Source organism: Heterocephalus glaber, unplaced genomic scaffold (assembly GCF_053883595.1).
Source record: "Heterocephalus glaber isolate CG9 unplaced genomic scaffold, H.glaber_assembly_v1.0 deba00000738, whole genome shotgun sequence".
Lineage (NCBI taxonomy): Eukaryota > Metazoa > Chordata > Mammalia > Rodentia > Bathyergidae > Heterocephalus > Heterocephalus glaber.
The window spans coordinates 9425002-9446175 of NW_028258161.1; the positions used below are offsets into that span (position 1 = coordinate 9425002).

Here is a 21174-nt window from a genome sequence, read left to right on the forward strand (position 1 = left end):
AGATGCAGGTCACAACACTGGTTTTAAAGGTGCTCACGGCTCCACTGAGCAACCTTCTACTGGATGAGTGTGTGGCCCGGGAGCCGCGTCTTCACCCAGCATGGCAGGATTCCCAGTGACTGAATTCCGAGGGGTGCGAACACTGCAAAATCGCAAAGTGACGGATGGGGTGGCAGGATGTTTTATGAACCCTAAGTTGAGACAGCAGAGCCTCCAACCCTGTCTCGGTGACGTCTGGCGCGTGTCACCTTGGTCGGTGTTTTGAGAAATAATTTAAAAAACCCTAAATTGGCTTAGCCCAGTGTTTCTGCCTCGGGGCTTCGCACGCCGCCCCCTCTCCGTGCGCCGCTCCTTCCACCAGCGGAGACTGACGCTGCGTGGAACGTACGGTTGCACACCGCTCATCTGGCTTTGGAGCCCAGCCCGTCTCCCGTGGAGCGGGCCGGATAGGGATGCTGGTTCAGAAGAGGAGGTCACAGGAGCGCATCTCAGGGCAGCTGGCCTCATCGCTGCCTTAGGCCAGAGCCTGCTCCAGAGCAGCCCAGAGCCGTTGTGGGGCGCATGTCTGTAATTCCAGCACTCTGGGAGGCTGAGGCAGGAGGACCACAAGTTGGATCCTCACCTAGGGAATTTAGTAATTGAGACAGTGTCAAAAAAAAAAACACTGAAAAAGGAGTGGGGATGTAGCTCGATGCGAAGGCCCTGGGTTCAGTCCCTGGTACAGCCAGCTTTAGCTGAGCCAAAGGACAGATGTGCACCACGACCTCTTCATCTGCCGTTCCTCCTGGGATAGCACAAGCTCCCAGTACCTGTAGCAGGCAGAAGCAGAGGGGAGGCAGGGGCCAGGATTGAAGTCCAATTTAATCCCAGACCCGGGCTCAGAAGACTCGAGTTCATATTTACCTTCAAAATAAATCTTAACACTGCAGGGAAAAAATTTTAAATTATGTTCACGGTCTTTCAATTTTTCAATATTTATACCTTTCTTTCATTCTTTGTTTTTTGAGGCAAGGTCTCACTATGTAGTCTGGGCTGGCTTTGAACTCACTATGGAGCCCAGGCTGGCCTAGTACTCATGGAGATCCTCCTGCCTCAGCCTCCTGAGTGCTCAGATTATAGGCATGCACCACCACGCCAGGCTACACAGAACATCTTAATTACTGCTTTCATCGCCTTTGCCTCTTCTCTCTCCCCCTCGATCTCTCAATACTCTTCCCTTTGGGAAAGATCTATCTTGCTACTTCTATGATCTGTTTTTATTTTGCTCTCTATTTATAATTCACACAGTGGAGTACTACTCTGCCATAAAGAAAGATAATTTGAGTCATTTGTAGGAAAATGGATGTACCCTGGGACCATAATGTTGAGTGAAATAAATCATACTCACAAGCTTAAATATCACATAGCTTCTCTTGTATGAGAAACCCAAGTTATAAAGAGCAAAATAAAAGGTCTTCTATTTTTATACAGAATCAGTCAAAGTAATTTTTCAAATCCAAATAGTTACAATGGAAATACTTCACTGTCAGTCAGCAGAAAGAGAAAGGTTTTGTTGAAAATACAAGCAGTTTTTATTTTAAATCTATCCCTCCCATCAAATTTTTCCTAAAAAAGGAAGAGTTTTCATTCTCAAAAGGAGCACTGCTGATGGAGGAGGATGGGGCAGAAAGGACATGCAAAAGAAGTCACATAAGTCTCACCACAGCAACGGGACACACACGACACACACTGCACTCTGCACACTTCAGGGAGGCGGCCCCGTTGCCTTCCGCTATTATGAAATCCACACGTTTAAATAAAATATACTTGTAAAAACTGTTGCTGAAGTACAGAGCAGGATAATTTTCTTTAATTATGAGCCCAGCTGATTGGATAGCTAGTCACCCTTGGCCTGAACAGATTTTTACTCTGGGCCTCCTGTATATTGCCATTTTGTGATGCCCAACCCAGTTCCCAGAAGAATGGCCTCACTGGAGGTACCAGGATGCAGACTGAAAGCAAAGCTGAGAGGTCAACTGTGCTTTAGGCAAATTAATAATACAAGGGAAACCATTATGCAAAAATCATTGCTCGCTGCAAATATCTGACGATGCATTATAAAAGTATTTTGAAAAATGTTGATAGAATTCTCCATTGAAATGCATAAGTCACCTTAAACTGCAAAGGAAAAATATTAGGCTATGAAAAATGGTACAGGATTAATGAAGCCACCCCCTTTGGCAGATTTCAAGAGATGGAAGCGGGAAAATATTTCTTTCCATCGCTCCATTGCTCTCTAAATGGCATATTTGCCTGTGGAAGAATCTGAGTTCATACATTTACCTACTCTGTCCTCTTTGGAGGGACAAGAAATTGGTTTAGAAAAGAGCTTTATAGTTCTGAGTAATTAAATGTCATATTACAGGAAGTAAGGAACACCATGCCCCGCAGAGAGTGAGCATAAAAGTTTGAGCAGCCTAAAATTAGTGAGGATTAGAGAGAGTTCTACCAAACAAAGAGCAATGATTTTAAAAAATAAACAAATACACAGTGGAGCCTGGGTGCACTCAGAGCACTTGCTGGGCACACACAACAGCCCTGGTTCCAACCCCAGCACTGCAAAACAAACCAATACATAAGCAAGTACAGTAAGAACTGGGGAATAACCAGTAGAAGAAACCCAGATTTGATTCATAAATTTCCCCACGTGTACATTGCACACCTTGGAAAGCTGCAGAGTATTAGAGTAACCATTCTACTTCAGAACAAAACGAAACCAATGCAGCCTCAGAAGAACAAAAAAAATCTAAACACTAATCTCTTTTAAACTATTTTTAGTTTTTCCATTGTCAGCCACAAGACTGAAAGCATTCTGGCCACAGAATGGTCCTGTGATGCTGGACTTGACCACACAGGTGCTGCACTCATGTGCATAAAAGTCACCAGAACCTCGCTCAGCCCCTGGGACGCAGCGAGACAGGCAACACACCTGCGGTGCCTGCCCAGAAAGTGACATGTGACACCACAGGAGAAGAGCCCGCAAACGCCAGGAACAGAAGAGTGTGATGGAGACGGCTTTCCAGACCCACATGATCGTGACCAAAGTTCTAATGACGCATAGAAACAACTCCTTCAAGGACTCTCTCAATTCATGGTTTCCTCTGCCTTTGAGTTCTCAGCAAGGAATGATTCAACAATAGTTAAGAATCTTTCTGGAAGACACAGAATACAACTTCAGCAGAAAATGTCACAAGTGTGAAAAATCAAGAAATAAATGTCACATTGCAAAGGCAAACAGCACAGTGAAAAAACAACAGCCTTGAATTCTTCTTATGAATCAAGATACTCAACATGAGATATGAAAATTCAAACGGGTTAACTTCCAGATGAGTACTTCTTTAAAATGACTGTATTACATACTCAGAGATGAATGAGGCAGGATTTTAAATAGTTCACAATTTAAAAATTCAGCATTAATTTGTTTATTCATGTAAAATGCTTTTCTAACTCCTATTAAAAGATCCTAACTAAAACCATTAAAATCCATACTGATGTGCAAATCTTTTTTTAATCTTTCTTTACATTACATTCATCTGACAATCAGCATTTGGAAAATATAACTGAATGAAAAATATTTACATTTTAAAAAGCAGAAGGGAAAAAAAAGAACATCTTTCTAATGAAGTTTAATCAAATAACTGAAGTCTACCTCTCCTGCTCCTGCTTCATTCGTATTCTCTCCTCTTCTGACGTAAAGGATTCCTGTATTTTTATTTTACCCGTTTTCTCAATCTTGTCATCTTTTCGATGTTTGCCAAACCTGTTGATAACAAAAAATTCTAACTTGTCAATATATACGAGATGAGCTTTCTTCCATTTGTGACAAAGACATGTACTCGGTGAAATCTTAGCCTCTTCAAATACAGGCCAGCTGTCTCCTGCAGTCAGTATTTATAATTTTCAGTCAGAATATCTCATTCATTTTTAATCAAAACATTCCAGAGGAAAATCCTTATAGAAAATGGCCTCAATACCCGTTTTCCTTTTGGCAAAACAAAAACAAAAATGAACAAGGAGACTTGTAATTCATCCTTGGGAAACAAACCAGTGTACAGGAGGAAGTGTGGAATATTTCAGAGGCCAGGAAAGAGCTGCAAAGGAGTAAGTACCTCTGAGGACTAAAGAACGATACCCCACCCTCATCTATTTAATCATCTCGCCATAAACAACTACTCATTATTTTCACAGCCAGGATTATTGGAAACATTCATCATGGTTCACACACTGACCAGAGAGGCTACATTTGCGGTATCGGATGGACCGGGGATAATTCATACCACGGAAACTCTAAGAGCTGATTGAACAGGCGCTGTGGGCTTCTCCTCAAAGCCCCGAAGCCTGCCGAAGGCAAATGCTGAGCATGGCGTCTCTGACTTAGAACCCTGCACCTGACCAAAAGTAGATGCAGGCGACACAGGGCCCCAAACGGTCCATGAGCTGCCATGGACAGGGCGCCCCGAAAATACTGACATTACCCTGTTCTGGCATCCACAGTGCCCAAAACCCTCAAACTCGGTATCGGTTCTCCTTCCTGCTATCGTTTTCTGAGACCCACGGCCTGCAATGCATCGTCACATCCTCTTCAACTGTGACTTTCTGTTTCCCAGATGTTTCAAAAGAGAAATATTTCATAGGCAGTTACACAAAAGAACGGTCTTAAATAAAATAGTGATACCTCGGTTGTCAAACTCAATTCGTTCCAAATTCATGTTCAAACACCAAAAAGTTTGAGAACTAAATATATTTTTCTCCTAAGAAATAATGGAAAACCGAATAATTGGTTCTGAGGCCCAAAAATTACACTTTTAAATTCACTTTTCCAGGACTTTCACAATTTCTTTTCTTTAATTCTCTCATGATTCTCACAGTTTTCCTCTTAGCTTTCCTGCTGGTATCACTAACTTTTGGATTTTTTTTTTTCCAGATTTCTGGTTCGACTATCAAGCAAAGTTATGAGCACGGAGCAGACACTTTTTGAAATTTGCTGTTAAAGCAGTGGAAAGTTTGAGCAGGGAGACATCGGACACCAGAGGTATCGCTGCATACGAGTGTGGCAAACCTAGGGCACGCGAGCGGCAGCAGGCACACAGCCTCTCTGCCGCAGGCGAGCACTGCACTCTGGTTTAATAGCAGGGGGCCACTTTGTGGAAAATAAGTGGGCTTGGGGTTGTTCGCCACCACTGAAATACACTACACTGTATCTTGCTGAAAAGGAACCAGGAATATGACCTGTGGAGACAATTTCTTCTCAAAGAGGAGAAGAAAGAGGATTGTATTCCCCAAGTCCTCCTAAAAGAGAAACAACTACTATATTTCAATTAATAGCTTGGTCAGCAGCATAGGCATTTTTAAAATCAGTATAAATCTGGTCTTAAATATGTACTTGGCTACACAAGAAGTATCTGTGAGAGTATCTCAGATGGTAATTAAGTAACACTAGATTTGCAAAGGTTTATAAATAAGGAAGGAAAGCATTCTTAAAATGTAAGACAAAAGAAGAAAAATACGACCATGACTATTCTTTTAAAAATTATGTATTATACTACTAGAAAGCAATCTAGACTGGCCATAAGATAACTATAAAGCAAATCTATCTTTAACATTTAATCTTATTTGGAAACTGGAAACTCACTGCAATTGCGAAAGAAAAGAAAAAAATCACCAATAACAAACCTAGAACCTACCACTGCTCATAAGGGATAAAATATGTACTGTGTTTCTAAAACTAGGCATATAGAAGTCATTAAAGGTAAAACTTCTATTTTCATCAATATATCAAACATAATGATGGGCTTTAAAGAATGAATAAAAGGGGCAGGGGATTTAGCTCAGTAGTTTCACCACCTGCTGCGCAAGCACAAGGGCCAGAGTGCCATCCCCGGTACCAAAAAAAACAAATGAATAAAATAAGTGAAAGGACAAACAAAAAATACATCCCAGTAAAAGCCAACATAGTGTTCATTTAGCCCACAAAAATTTATTGAGCATCTACTATGTGGCAAGGACTTATTTATTTAAGGCACTCAAGCTCTAAGCAGTGCACAAAACACACAAAGCTTCTGCAGCTGTCCTAGGGCTGACAGTCTGGCTGACATTTAGGTAAGAGATCAGGAGGTAAGAGAGAGAGAAGAAAGTGTGATGGGGCTGCAGTAGACTTTAGACAGAATGGTCAACGTTGGCCTCCATGGGAAGATGACACAGATCTGAGGGAAGTGAGGCAGCTGACAGTGCTGGGGCGTCAGCAACACAAAGGCCAGAGCAAACTCCCAGGCCCCCAGGCACCGGGCGGGCAGTGACAATGTGGCAAAGGCTCAGGAGAAAGAGACCACAAGAGGGAAAGAAGTGAAGAGACAGTGGCAGGAGGGTCAGGCAGGACCCTGCAGACTGCAAGGATCCGGGATTTTACCGCGATAAGGCAAAAGTCGCTGAAGAACTCTGAATACGGAAGTGGCCCTGGGTGACATTTTAACAATACCGGCTATAGTGTGAAGAATGCACTGAAAGTAAAATGAAACTGGGGAGGATATTTAGGATGTCATGGCATTAAGAGAGGAGGTGATGGAGACCAGGAAAGGCAGTTGGTTTCCGATACCATTGACAACAGCACTCACGGGACAGGCTGGTGCGGAGCTGGAGGAAGTCTCTGAGCCAGCTACGTGAGGACAGGGGCTGTGACCCGGTGACCACGGGCCAGAGCAGAGACAGTCTGATGGACCAGGAGCAAGAAACCACACGGCAAAGTTGCAGGGACAGCCAGGGCTGCGCAGGATAAGGGAGTGTCATCAGCCGCGTGTGTGACACACACAGGCATGAGACTGGATGTTCAACCTGAAAATTCCGCAACACTGAGGCATCTGGAAGCACGAAGTGTATGAAGTTCCAACTTCTGGTGAGGTGTAAGTTCGAATTTTAATGTATCATATTTACTGATCGTTTTAATCATTTACCTTTTCAGTTCATAAATATCCTTCAAATAATACATTGTTCCCATTTTGCTCATTTCCTTTTTCAAAAGACATTGTGGAGTTTTATGCTCTACATAAATCCAAGCCTGCATCGTATTTGAGAAACACTACGCAATGTCACAGGTAGCATCATAATATCAACCGGTGCCAAAAGGTGAGTTTTACTCTTCCAGGAAGATAATGTGCATCTGCTCTGTGAGTTCATAATCCTGGGGAAAATGCAGACTGGTTGACTGTTGCATGTTTCATTTTTATTATTATTTGAGCTGTGGGTGGCTTGCGGTCAAACCTGGGGCCTCACACAGGCTAGGAAAGCTCCATACCACCCAGCTACAGCCGCAGCCCAAGTTTGGCATGTTTTAAAATAGCTTAGATATTTCCAGCCCAAATCTAACATTGAGTTTAATCAGCTATGTCAAAATCTTTCTTTAAAAAATGCTTTTAGTCTTGTTGGATAAAGAAAGTTTCGGTTTGTTCACAAGTCCCATATATATACAGTATGTATACATATATACCCACTCTGTCAACTACCAGCTGTTGAACTTTGGCACACATGATTAAAATGAAGAAAAAAGAGTAGAATCCTGATTCATATTTAAAAATGCATTTTTTCTTATTGTAGTTGCTGACCAAATATTAGTGTCTTACACTATCTTCTAACCACCAGAATAATTACTATACTATTTGTAACTTTGTTCTCAAAGTATTCAAGAATATTTTCCTTTTTTTATAGAATATTCAAATAGGGAAAGGTCCAAAGGGGTAGGGTGGTGGGAGGAGATGGGGAAAGGAAAGAAGGGAAAGGAAAAATTATGAGAAAAGAAAAAGAAAATGAAGTATGTAAATAGGGAAGGGTGGAGGGGTGAAGGGTGCACAGGTAATGGGGAAAAAATAAGAACCAAGATACATCATGTACAGGTACAAGCACCCAGTGATAAATGTAAACGTATTGTATACCTAACATGTACCAATAAAAGAATTTAACCCAAAAAAAATACATTCAAGATTAATGTATGAAAAAGTACAGAAAGCGTAAATTAGATGTTCATAGGCTAACATGTGGACATCTCCCTTAATATTTGCTCTAGTCAATAAATTAGGTGATTTCTTTAAGGCAGTCTATAAAATTACAGGATATCACTCTATAATTGGGGCAAAAATGGATCAGTCAGTTCTAATTTTCTTGATGAAATGAAATAGACTGTAAGTGAAAAAAATAGACCAGCCATTCTAGAGAGTAAAAAGAAAAATAAAAGTATCTATGCCTACATTCACTGTGACTGCTAATATAGTCTAGTCTGCTTCTACTACCCCCACCACCAGGACTGGGCATTAAAGCCAGGGAGAGCACAGCTACTTCCCCAGCCCTTCTTTTAAATTTTCATTTCGAGACAGGCTAGTCTCCCCCTTGCATCCTCCCTGCTTCAACCTCCCAAGTAGCTGGAATTACAGGCATGTGCTACTGCACCTGGTTTAGTGTGCTTCTTCATTTATAGTTGCTTAATTCTTCCTGCAAAGGTAGAGGGAGACCACTGAAAAATTTAGGCTATATGCATGGACTGTCAAAGTTAGGTTCACAGATGAAATCCACTACCAACCCAGGAAGATAATCACTTACTAGCAAGATGCTTAACAACTTGGAAAACATCAACTGCTTTTATATTAATATCTTTGAAAAGCCACCAGGGCATGAATGTCCGATGGGTCACCTTCTAAGGAACAGCACAGCTGGAGAAATACTGGGCTAACAGAAGGTCCTGAAGGCACACACTTGCTCAGCTGAGAACTGGAGTTTGTCAGGGCTGGAGATGAACTCCCAGGAACCAGCACTCGGAGAGCAAATCCCATCACCCCTGGGTGAGAGGTGGAGGTGAAGGGGCCCCCACACGGCATCTTGGGAAGACTTTGCCAGTCACATCTTGGGACATGCAGACACGAGAGACAGAGGAGTAAAAGTAAAAGGAGGAGCTTGGGGGGAAAGGTGATAGGAAACTGCCACACAGGCAATGCTTAATGGGAAAAGCCCAGGGCAAAAGCTGCTCAGGCTCCACCAAAAACCCAAAAACCCTCCTGGGGACACAGCCACAAGCCCCGTCTTTTCCAGAGAGGAGCTTACTGCACATCTCTGAAACAGACGGTCTTCATGACGGGCTAGGGAATGTTTGCACTCAGCTCAGTAATCCCAACGTAATCTGCTAAACGGGTTTTAATGTGATCCATTTCAGATGACAGGAAATCACTGCATCTACCACATCAGCCCCCTGCAGGGCAGCCTGGGCTTTTGATGGATGCAGAGAGCAGAAAGCAGGCAGAGCCGCGAAAAAGGATGCTGACAAATTCTATTGTGTTTATGTAGAAAGAATTGCCCTTAAAAATTAATTACGGAGGCTGGGCATGGTTGCACACACCTGTGATCCCAGCACTCAGGAGGCTGAGGCAGGAGGATCACCATGGATTCTAAGCCAGCCTGGGCTACATAGTGAGTTCAAGGCAAGCTTGAATTACACAGTGAGACCCTATGTCAACCCCCCCCCAATTAATTACTGACCAGGTATTGTGGTATACACCTGTAAACCCAGCACTCCAGAGGCTGAGTCAGGAGGATTTACAGAGTTCAAGGCCAGCCTGGGCTACATGGTGAGTTCAAAGCCAGCCTGTGCTATGTATCAAGAATCTGTCTCAAAACAACAACAACAACAACAAAAAGAAAGGAAGAAAGGAAGGAAGGAAGAGAGAAAGAGAGAAAGATTGATTATTGCTGAGTTTCACTGTCATTAAGCCATCATTTTATAGCCATACTTTCAAAACTGTTATATAGATTTAATGCAATCCCAATCAAAATAACAATGACATTACTTACAGAACTGAAGAAAGTAACCCTAAAATTCATATGGAACTGGAAGAGGCCTAGAATAGCAAAAGCAATTCAGGGCAACGCGGGCAAGGCAGGGGCATCAGAATCCCCAATCTGAAGTTATACTACAAAGCTACCATGATAAAAACAGCATGGTCTTGGCAAAAACAAACAAACAAAAAACAACAGACTTGTGGATCACTGGAACAGAACAGAAGATACAAAAACAATTCTAGGCACACTCAGATATGTTATTCTTAACAAAAGGACAAAATCCCTTTTCTGAAGGAAAGATAGTCTCTTTAAAAAAAAATGGTGCTGGGAAAACTGGCTTTCTACATACCAAAAGGTCAATCTAGACTCATATCTCTCACTATGCACTAAACTAAAATAAAAATGGATCAAAGATCTAAACATTAGAAGAGAAACACTTAATCTGCTGGAAGACAAAATAGGTAAAACTCTTGAAGACAAAGGTTGAGGCAAAGACTTTCTGAATAAAACCCTAGTTGCACAGAAATAATACCAAGAATCCACAAATGGGATCATATCAAATTAAAAAGCTTCTGCACAGCAAAGGAAACCAACAGACTGGAGAGACAACCTACAGAACGGGAAAAAAGTTGTGTCAGCTACTCCTCAGACAAAGGGCTAGTATCTAGAATCTATAAAGAACTCAACAAAATTACAGCCAATTTTAAAGACTCAACCCAAAAATGGGCATCTGAAATGAACAGATATTTCTCAGCTGCAGAAGTAAAAATGACCAAAAAATACATGAAAAAATGTTCAACATCACTGGCCTTTCAAGAAACGGAAGTTAAAACAACACTGAGATTCCATCTCATTCCAGAAAGAGTGGCTACCATCAAGAAATCAACCAATAATAAATGCTGTAAGGCAGTAGAGATAAAGGAATCCTTCACTGTTGGTGGCAGTGTAAACTGGTATAACCACTATGGAAACCAGTACGGAGATTCCTCAAAAAATTAAAAATAGAAATTCCATTTGACCCAGCTATTGCCTGTCTAGGTGTCTTCCCCAAAGAGTCAAAGACATCATGCCACAGTGATATATGCACATCCATGTTTATAACAGAACAATTCACAACAGCTAAATCTTAGAAACAGCCTATATGTTCATCAACAGATGAGTGGATAAAGAAAATGTGGTATTTATACACAATGGAGTAGTGCTCTGCCATAAGGAAGGATAAATTTGAGTCATTTGTAGGAAAATGGATGCACCCTGAGACCATAATGTTAAGTGAAGTAACTCAGACACACAAGCTTAAATATCACATGATTTCTCCTATATGAAAAACTTTATAAAATATGTAAAGTATGAAATAAAAGACAGAGAGAAAAAATTATTGTAATTCAATATGGAAAATGTATCTAAATGTGAACCTTGACTTAGTACAATTGTCATATATGTTTTTTGCCTACTAGTCTTGTTTTTAATCTGTATATATTATAATTAACTGTATAAGGTCTTAAAGATAAGTAAATGAATTTGATGCTGAGGTGCAGGGAAGGGGGAAAAGAATTCAAATGTGTTATGTACATGTACCAATTCCCCACAATGAATGTAATCATTATGTACAGCAAATATGCACTAATAGAGTCAAAACAGTTATAAAACAGTACACCATTATTTTAGGTTTTAGTAAATAAAGTAACATAACTCTGCAGTATAAATACTTCTGAAATATTTTACCATTTAAACTGTAATATTTGTATCACCACTAAAGTTGGGTCTTTAAGAAAAATTATGCTGATAACACACAGCATACTGCTATAAATAAAATAAAAATATAATTGGTTTTATAATGAAAGGGCTTTTCCCAATGCCATATTAAAAAATATGATACACTTTTTTAAAAAGTCTTAAAAATCTGCTGCCATGTTTAAAATTAGATGGGGAGGACATCCAGAACCAATTATGCTGGAAGCTTTGAGGGATAACTTTTAAAAATAAGATTTTCTTAAAAAAAAAAAAACCCACTGAAATGTCAGTGAAGTATGGTATTTCTCTCCGTTAATTACCCAGGTCTCCGTCTCTATGGAGGGCTGTGTTCTACTTCTATTTACCCTTAGACACATTTAGGTTAAGAGACGCTGCTAGGCTGGAAAGGGAACTTAAAATGGATGAGAAATGAATCTATCATCACCTACCAGAAACCAGTCACACTCCACCACGCCCGGCTCCTAGAGTAATAACATAGTATTCTGCTCCTCACGTCTCCATATTGGCACTATCAACTGATTCATTCTATCATTTTCTCTCCCAGAAACCTGCTATTTCCTTTTCCCCCCTTTTCTCTGGGGGGGGATGGAGCCAGGGCCTTGTGCGTGGGAGGCAAGTGCTCTGCCCCTGAGCCACACTCTCAGTCCCAGGGATTCATTTTCTCTCCTGGGAGCCCAGGGTGAGGAGTTTCTGGGGACACACACGTCTATGCAGCTCTACAGGACCTAGCTTGGATCACCTGCAGCCACGGTGCTGCCATCTGTCCCAAAGAGCCTTAGAAATACCAGCTGCTCGGGAGGTCTCAAGATCTAGTACGGCAAACTGTACCAGCCACCCCAGGGCCCAACCCAGCTCTCTGGATGGCTAGGAATACACTGTCATTCGAGTCAGGGCAAAAGCATGAGCCCTAAAGTCGTTCCTGTGTAGTCCTTCAAGTCATACTTTTCCCTGAACAGTCTGAGCCAAGTTTGTCTGGAAAACCTTTCCCCAACTGATGGTCTGTAATCATTTCCCATATCCTTGGTGTATCAATTGCGTTTAAGATACCACTCTGGTCTCTAACATGATTATGAACTTATTTTTGCTTAAAGCCCTAACTCTCCATGATTTTATCCAAAGAAAACACCTAGCCATCTACCTTTGCAGACTGTCCTCTTGCATTCTTATACACACACACTGATGATACTATATCGTTCACATGTTTCTGAAAATCAAAGGGTTAGTCTCCTAGTGCAAAGTCATTCTTTAACAGACGAGGAAGCCTGGGGCTGGGAAATACTGGGAGCTGCCTAAAGTCACACAGCGAGCTACGACAAGACTAAGGCCAGCTTGGAGCTACTTTAAGGCATCTCAGTGGGTCTGATCTTGTGCACTCTTAAGACAAAATGAAATTCCAAGATGTGCGAAGTTCACAAATTCCTAAGTGAAGCATATAATTGAGCACCTGATGAACGCGCTTTTGATTATTTAATTACATTTAACTGGAATTATTGAATTCTTATGTACTTTATCTCATCGATTCTAACAGCGGCATGTGAGGCGGATATTGGCGTCCTCCTGTTAAGGGAGGCACAGGGGAATCCAGTGATGTGTCAGGTCACACAGCGCGTCTGTGGCCAAGGCAGACTTCAGACCCCTAACTCCCTACCCCTCCCAGAATCACAGAAGCCTTCCGAACTGAAGGCAGTCACTGCATCCCTTTACACTCTGAGAGCTGATTGATAAAATCTTGTTTAAATACGTGTGATAAATCCTGCATGGCTTCCACCATTTGGGTCCAAGGGACACAGGTCCTGAATGGAACTTGTCCCTAAAGACCAAGAAATGAAACATAAAGTCAAGAACTGCTCTTCGCCATTAGAAAGGATCACAAAAAACTACCCACACACCCCTTCAGAGGACACTGCCAATGTTTCTAAATGCAAGGACACTTCAAATGCTAAAATCATCTGTCAGGCAACACCAGGAGCACCAAACTGCCTGCATCCACACAGAGGGAAAGACAGTAAGGAACACCCTGCAAGCATTTATCTTCTGTAGTCATAGGCTCTTGGTTTCTCTTCATATTTTTTGTTCCTCAGTCTCCATTTTACAAATAAGAAGAAGGAAAAAATATAAGTCACTTCTACTATGTCCTCCCTGTTCAGGATCGTCTATATTTCAGGGACATTTTAAGAAATCATTGCCATGAAAGGGCCCTGATTTGCTCAGCAGTAGATTGTGACAACGCTGAATGAATCAAGGAAACGGAGGCTGATTATGAAAAGCAGAAAGCTCCTATTTCGGCAAGAAGCATCTTGGTAATCAACAGTGATGAGAAGGGAGCCGGAGAGGAAGGGGACATGACAACTCCATGGTGCTTTTGTGAGACAGGGAGAGGTTTTAAGTCCGCGGCGTTTAGCAGGGGTTCTCTTTAAAAGGAAATTCACAAACTTGAGAATCATCATTTGATTGTGTATAGTTTTCATCAGCGCTAGTCTGATTAGATTTAATAAACTAAATTTGTGTTGCTTGGCATGCAGGAAAAAAAGAAGTGACTTTAAAAAAAAAAAAATAGCTTCTACTTAACAGTGCTACACCAGCCTTAGATGCACAGTCTTGAGGGTCACATTTGGTGTCCTGTAAGGTCTCCACCTCTGCTCTCTCATCAACCATGAGGCCTCGCAGACGGGCCCCCGAACAAAGAAATAGTAAAACAATAATAGGGAAGTGCAACTAGAAGGGAAGGAAAGAAACCTAGCAGAGAATCAATTTCAACTTTTTAAGAATCACTGTAAATGGCAAAGATCTACAAGACAAATGCCAAACAAACAAAAGAAACACAAAAACTGGGACTTAGACATAAAGACGTAAAGCGGTGAGGGGCAAACACAGTGACCCTTGTGAACACAGATACAGGAGTAAATGACGGAAATGGTTCTTGTAACCTACACTTAAAACCATTTGAGTAAAGTGAGAACAGATGAGTGAAAGTGGATCTTAATTATGATGCCAAAGCTTTCCAAGGACCAGCGACTCTCAGACTGCAGGACCATTTCTGCAGGGCCAAATAAACTCCCTCTCTGTAAAAAGAGGTCAATTAGTAATTTATGCTCCATAGCACGTTTTGGTCATTCTTCAAATCATATCCACACAGGTAATCAAGCCACACTAACCCCACAACCCTGAGATCCAAATGCCAACAGTATGCAGATTACATTTTGTTTCTCCTCTAATTGCACTGACTTTATTATAATAGACACATATACATACGTACACATTCATATATAAACTCAGCAAAAATAACACATAATTCTGATTTTTCTAAATGCTTAATCTGATGCTGAAATCAGCCCTGTCCACTTAAACAGATCTAGAGAGTCCCTCTCACTAACTCCAGCACTGGGTCTTTTCTTCAGCACTACACTCTTAATTCTTGCTCTGTTCATTTTAATGCATTATTGTTTCATAATACAATGCCACAAATTGCAAATTACATTTGGCTCAAGGAGTGATTATGAAAAATACTATCGTGGCTGCCTTTGTGCGAATAACTCTGATAATAATGAGAGATTGATTGAGCTCAAAGCAGCCCAAGTGATGAGAAGGGTCAATTTGAGCATTTCTATTAAGCTTCTTTTGTTCCACCAAACACTTTGCCAGGTCAGAGGCAAATAATCATACCCTACATCTGGTTTCCATGGTTTTCCTTTTCCTAGGGCATTGGGAACAATTTAGTAAGTGGTCCTGCCCCAAAGGCAGTCCCCACAAGAAATGCTAATACAACCTAAGTCGCAGAAAACACATGCAGTTGAAAAAGTAAAAGGTAAAAGGGTATTCTGCTACACACCTTTTGCTTTTAGGACAAAGAATGAGGAGTAGTCAATAACAAAGAGAATCCTAGTAATTTCTATTACCATTTGCCTATCTAATACTCAAACTGGCATCCAGGTTGAAAATGCTCCTGATACTATGCAAATACATGCACCTGAAAAGATTTATTTTTTGATTTAGGAATTTGACCTCAATTAAACATGCACTGGGAATCAAACTGTATCTTTTAATCACTGATATAAAGAGATATGTTGGTTACAGCCGCTGAACATCCTCGAGTGCTTTCTTACCCTTCATTGCTTGTAGAGTAGATGAAAGTTACAAAAAAAGATAAAATGGTCATTGAAGTTCAAAAAAAAAAGTCTCAGAACTTTTGTATAGCTCCTGGAAACTTTGAAAGATGAAAACTTCCCCAAAGATCTCATTATCCATAAAGTTAAGATGTCAGTCAGCACTTTTTTCTGTCGATTATAGGAAACAATTTCTGTTGATTTACATTTCTTAGAGAACGCTCTCCACAGAATAAATTAAGGGGTGTAGCTCTTATTGGTTTTATCTTTAAGTTGATTTGCATATTCAGATACTCTTTTAAGAGCTGATGTGTTTCTGCAAGGCCCAGCAGACCAGCTCTGCAGGCTAACTGCCAGGAACCAGAGGCTACATGGAATTCTCAGAATGAGGAAGAGCAACGGAGCCCCACAGAGGATTACCCAAAGCTGGGACACAGACACCACTGTCTGCAGGAACCACACGGCCCTCTTAAAGAACAAGAGACTAGAGGTCACACTCTGGCTAAAGTCATCACCTTTGATCTTTGCATCCTGCATTCTGGACCCTGGAAAGTGTAACACGAACAGAATGTGATGTGTGACCCCAAACGCTGGCAATGGCTCTGCTCTGGGCTATGGTTTCACTCTCCCAGGTACACTGTTCTGGATATTATTTATGACTCAGCTGCAATGGAGAACCCAGCTGGTAACTAGTATCCAGTCCAGGCATGGTTTCAGGGATGGAGCAACAAAGGATTACAACAAGGAAATGCAGACACACCTCCAGGCCACTTGCCCCTCATATGAGAGGAACCATGAAATTTGATGGATGTCAAACCTCCACATTCTTCCTTCTTTGTCTAAATAGTTCCATAAAGGTTCAAATATAGAACTTGTTGATTTGTGCTCTGGTCTCATCCCTAATCATTTCTATCTTCTTGGGACAGCCACACCTGCACTGCAAGCTGCATGATCTCAGACGCTGGACTGACTCACTGGAGATCACAAGTAAAGACAACGCTCTGTGAAAGCACACTTTTCACTGTGTTATCCAAGGTGCAATGCTGGAACCAGAAGAGGCCATGCCACTGGTACCAGTCTAAATGGTCAAGCTTCCCAGTTCTAGCTGGGACTCACGGGGTATCCTTACGTCGCTCTGCCTGGCTGAAGTCAGAAACCATCTTTTATAAACTAATGTGTGTAATCATGTTATATTAGCAAAATGAACTTCACTTAGAATGGCATGTGTATAACTTTCAAAGGGGAGATAATACCCACATATCTTTTTTTTTCTGTAGCACTATCATTGAACCCAGGGTTTTTGCCCTGTGCTACAACACAGCTCGTTTTTTTTATTTTGAGACAGGGTCTTGCTAAGTTGCCCAGGCTTGGCCTCAAACTTTTGATCCTCCTTTTGAGCCTCAGTCTCCCAGTGTGCTGAGATTACAGGTGTGCACTGCCACTTCCAGACCACGTATCATTTTTAGTCATCGAGTTCAGATTATCTACCTAAAAATAACTCAGGAATAAAGTAAGGGGGAAAATCCCCATGAGAAAGTAACTTAACAAATAACCTGAACACAGAGCATCTTAAAATTTTAAAAGCTTTCTATATGATTATTTCATTTAGTTCTTAATTAAATGGGAAGAAAGTGGAAATGAAACGACTAAGGCTGGTGAGGTCCAGTACCAGAGATTGGGAAAGGGGGCTTCAAACTCTTAAATCTTAACTTCTCCCCACTACAGTACTCTCTCCTCTCTTCTCCAAGGTTCACCTCAGATCCTCTGCTTTACTGTGCGCTCACCGCTGGCTTACACATTAAGAGTTCATGAAGTAAAATCTCTTTATTACAGTAAAATTGCACTTAAAGTGAAATATAGGATCACCATCATAAACACCTAAATGGTATAAAACCAACTAGACTGTAAAATACCTGAAAGCGGTAAATAAAATGTTGATCCATTTCACCAAAATGCACCTGCTCCTCAACACAGAATCCCCATCAGTACCTGCTGCTGCCGGATAAGACTTGAAAACAATCAGACAGAAAAATAGCAAAGCATCTGGGTAATTCCTTAAGATTACAAACTGAATTAGAAGCACTCTCGGGCCACCGAGATGGATGGGGCAGACACTGTCAACCTCGCACTACTGGAATTTGGGGCCAGACATCCTTTGCCATGGAAGGACTTTTAGCATCACAGGCCTCCATAGCCTCTCTACCAAATTTGACTAGTGTCTCTTCCATCCTGTGACAACCAAACATGACAGACACTACCAAACATCTCCTACAGGGCAAAACCCTAGGAACTGGCAGCTACTTGGCCAGGGTTAAAATACCTGTAAACCAGGCTACTCGGGAGGCGGACAGCATAGAACTGCACCTGTGAGGCCGGCCTTGACACTTTAGCAAGACCTTGCCTCAAAAGAAGGAAGGGATGCAGCTCAGTATTCTCTGGGTTCAGTTCTCAGGACCACAAAAAATAAAGAGGATCCGATTCAAAGAATGGTGCTAAGTACACTGCTCGCCAGCACTACTTCCTCAGCACAGAGAAGGAAGCTGTCCTCTAATGAGGTGGTTAGGGCCACATGAGGAACGCAGGTGACGTGATCTGGCATGTTACTGCACCGGAGCACAGCACACGAATGAGTGGGCCAGCCAGAACAAGAGCACATCTGGAGACGGAGCCACAGCCAACACAATCCGTGACTCAAAGCTTGCATTCTCAAATCAGAAAATCACTGGTCACTGGCCACTTCTGGTCCCTGTGTTTGGAAGATCAGGACCACTGAGTGGCTGCTACACTGTCTTCCACCTCTGGTCAGACCAACAGACCCAGCCAGAGGGTCAGTGCTCGCTAGCACGCGCCCAGAGCACCAGCTACTCAGTGTCCACAGGCGGCTCCCGGAGTAGGCACTGCTGGCCACCTACCTGGTGTCTGTCTCCTCCTGACCTCAACAGCATGATGCAGGCGGTGGAGTAGAACTACAATTCCCAGCTTCCCACAGAAACAGGAGCAGAGATGGAAGACGGCAGTCAGGAGTGAGGATCCTGGCCTCTGAGGCTTGAAGCTGCACAACTCCCTGAGCTCCTGTGAACTCAGTGTCTCCTTCAGTCACTGGCACCCACCTCCCAGGGCTAAAGGAAATGCACATCATGGGCAGCACACACAGCGTGCAGTAAGCAGTAACTAGATCGCTATCACTGCCATTCGCTGAGCGGCGTACTAGGCAAACCCTCTACCACTGAGCTGCATTCCCAGCCTTCCCTGTTCCCCTCACTTCTGCTTCCTAGAAACTGACCTGTGACACTTACAGAAAAGCTCTTCCCCTTCCTCCTCCCTCCTTCTGTGAATGTGGATGGGACAGACACAGCTCTAAGCAGCAAGTCACGCAAGGGATGAAAATGTGTGTTAAGACACCCATATTTTCACAGCGTTACCCACAACGGCAAGGTGTCCAAGGAAGGGTGAACTGATAAACACACTGGGATACATACATTCCATGAAATATTATTCTGCCTTAAAAGGAAGGAAATTCTGACACATGCCAAATGTGAGTGAAAGCCTGAGGACACTGCAGTAAACAACCAGTGACAAAAAGATAAATGCTGCAGCCTTTTCCTTATATGAGGGCTGTGGCGTCAAATGTATAGAGGTGCAAAGTGAGATGGGAGAGGAGGGAAATGGGAGTTAGGGTTTAACAGGTACAGAGTTTCATACCGCAAGATGAAATAATTCTGGAATGGCCCGCAGCGATGGTTTGCGTGACCGTGTGAACGTACTTAAAGCACGGGCCACTGAACTACCCATTCAGAAAGAGTTAAGATGGTGAATAGTATGATTTATGTTTTTGCTACCATTTGCCAAACAGTAAGACACATACTAAGGATGTAGTGGCACTGCTAATGCTCTGGGACTGTCACACGGGGCTCAGGCCACCAACCTCCAGACTTCCTTAAAGAGGAGAAATGAAAGCCTGGTTTGTCCAAGCCATAGTTGTTGAGGTCTGTGCTCCATTCACAACGATTTCTCACAGACACAGACACAGAGGGAGGTAAGAAGGCAAAAAGATGCAATTCCTTTCCAGTGTTTGGCTTCCCGGTGAGAGATGAGAGGATTTCTTGGCAATATCTCTGTAGATGATCCCGTCCACAGGTCAATACCTCGTTGGGTCATTCCCCCATCCCCAGCAACCCATTTTCTCCTCCAGATGTTGGCCTCAAGAGTCAACCTGGGGTGGCAAACGGGGCGGGGAAGAGCCAGCACCCTCCCTAGGGTGAACAGCAGATGAAGTGAAAATAACCACCAGAGCAAAGCCCCGTCATTCTGCCCAGTGCTGCTGGCCCAGCTGCCAAAGAGTCAGAGATGATTTTCATTTTCTCCCCATTGTTTCCGATGCTATTTGGGGATCTGCAGTGGTGAGGACAGCCAGCTTCCCCCTCTGGTATTCTGGCTATGAGCCTTTTCTAACTAGACAGCTGCCTGTCGCTGAAAGGACAGTGGACAGCGGTGGTGACTCAACAGGCAAAAGTCCCTTTCCATTGCTGACTTACATACTGGAAATAACACCAAATCCCTGCTGCAGTGAGTCCCAGAACGCCCATCCATCACATAAGAAAGTAATTTTAAAGGGGTTTTGCCGGTCTAAATAGACAGTGGTCTAATCAAAGAAAAGCATACAGGGTTGAGAATAAAAACAAATAACATCCAAACCAAAAAAAAAAAAAAAAAGTTAGCATAGAGAATCTTTCCAAAAAGAGTCTCATAAGAAAATCATTATATTTTCTATGTGTTCTCTACCTGAGAAGGAAGATCAAAAGTCTTAATGGGAATCCATTTAAAGACTGTAGTGCTATCTCTTAACAAGCAAGAAATTTATTACATTTCCTACCTTTTTAAAAAATAATTGTTCCTAAGTTTTACTACTGAAAATAGAAATTAAAATTGTGTCACAAGGAGAAATACATAAAATTCTCTACTTTGCTGGGAAATACATTTCCAGAAAGAAACTAAATTTTTAATGCAGTGACAATAAAGTACATAATTCATAGAATGATCTATGAAATTAAAAGTGAATATAAAAATAATAGTTTTTTAAAAAGACACATACAGGCAGGGCACAGCTATGAAGCCTTTAGAAAAACAAAACAAGTGAAAATCATGAGCATGTTCAATACATTAATTTTAGTAGTGCATATCAAAGCACTGATAGTTTGAACATCCCAAGAACTTTATATGAACTTGGATAGAATACAAAAATGAACACTGGCCTTAAAAACAGACTCATCTGAAAATCATAGTTTACTGCAAGTTTTTGAAGCCAAAAGAATAGAGGCATTCATGACCCTCAGGAAAACAGGCCCTCGGAAAACAGTCTGGAAGCATACAGGAGTAGAGTCAAGGCCCTCTTACCCAGTAGAATGGTTAATTATCACAACGTTTTCAAAAAGGCTTTCGAAGAAAGGTAACTTGAAAGTTGGTA

General features: G+C 42.0%; 1 protein-coding gene across 20 annotated transcripts in view; it reads right to left on the reverse strand.

Moving 5' to 3' along the window:
- Positions 1-21174, reverse strand: part of Pard3 (par-3 family cell polarity regulator) — a 605457-nt gene that overhangs the window by 154028 nt on the left and 430255 nt on the right. For 17 of the 20 annotated variants that reach the window (XR_015449461.1, XR_015449462.1, XM_087206780.1 and 14 more), the window contains one exon: positions 3689-3799. The exons of the other annotated variants lie outside the window; for them this stretch is intronic. Coding sequence is in view for 15 of the 17 variants with exons in the window: in XM_087206780.1 (XP_087062906.1) it covers positions 3689-3799 (111 nt within the window). In the remaining 2 variants the exon portion in view is untranslated. The remainder of the gene's footprint in view (positions 1-3688; positions 3800-21174) is intronic. 20 annotated transcript variants of the gene reach the window in all.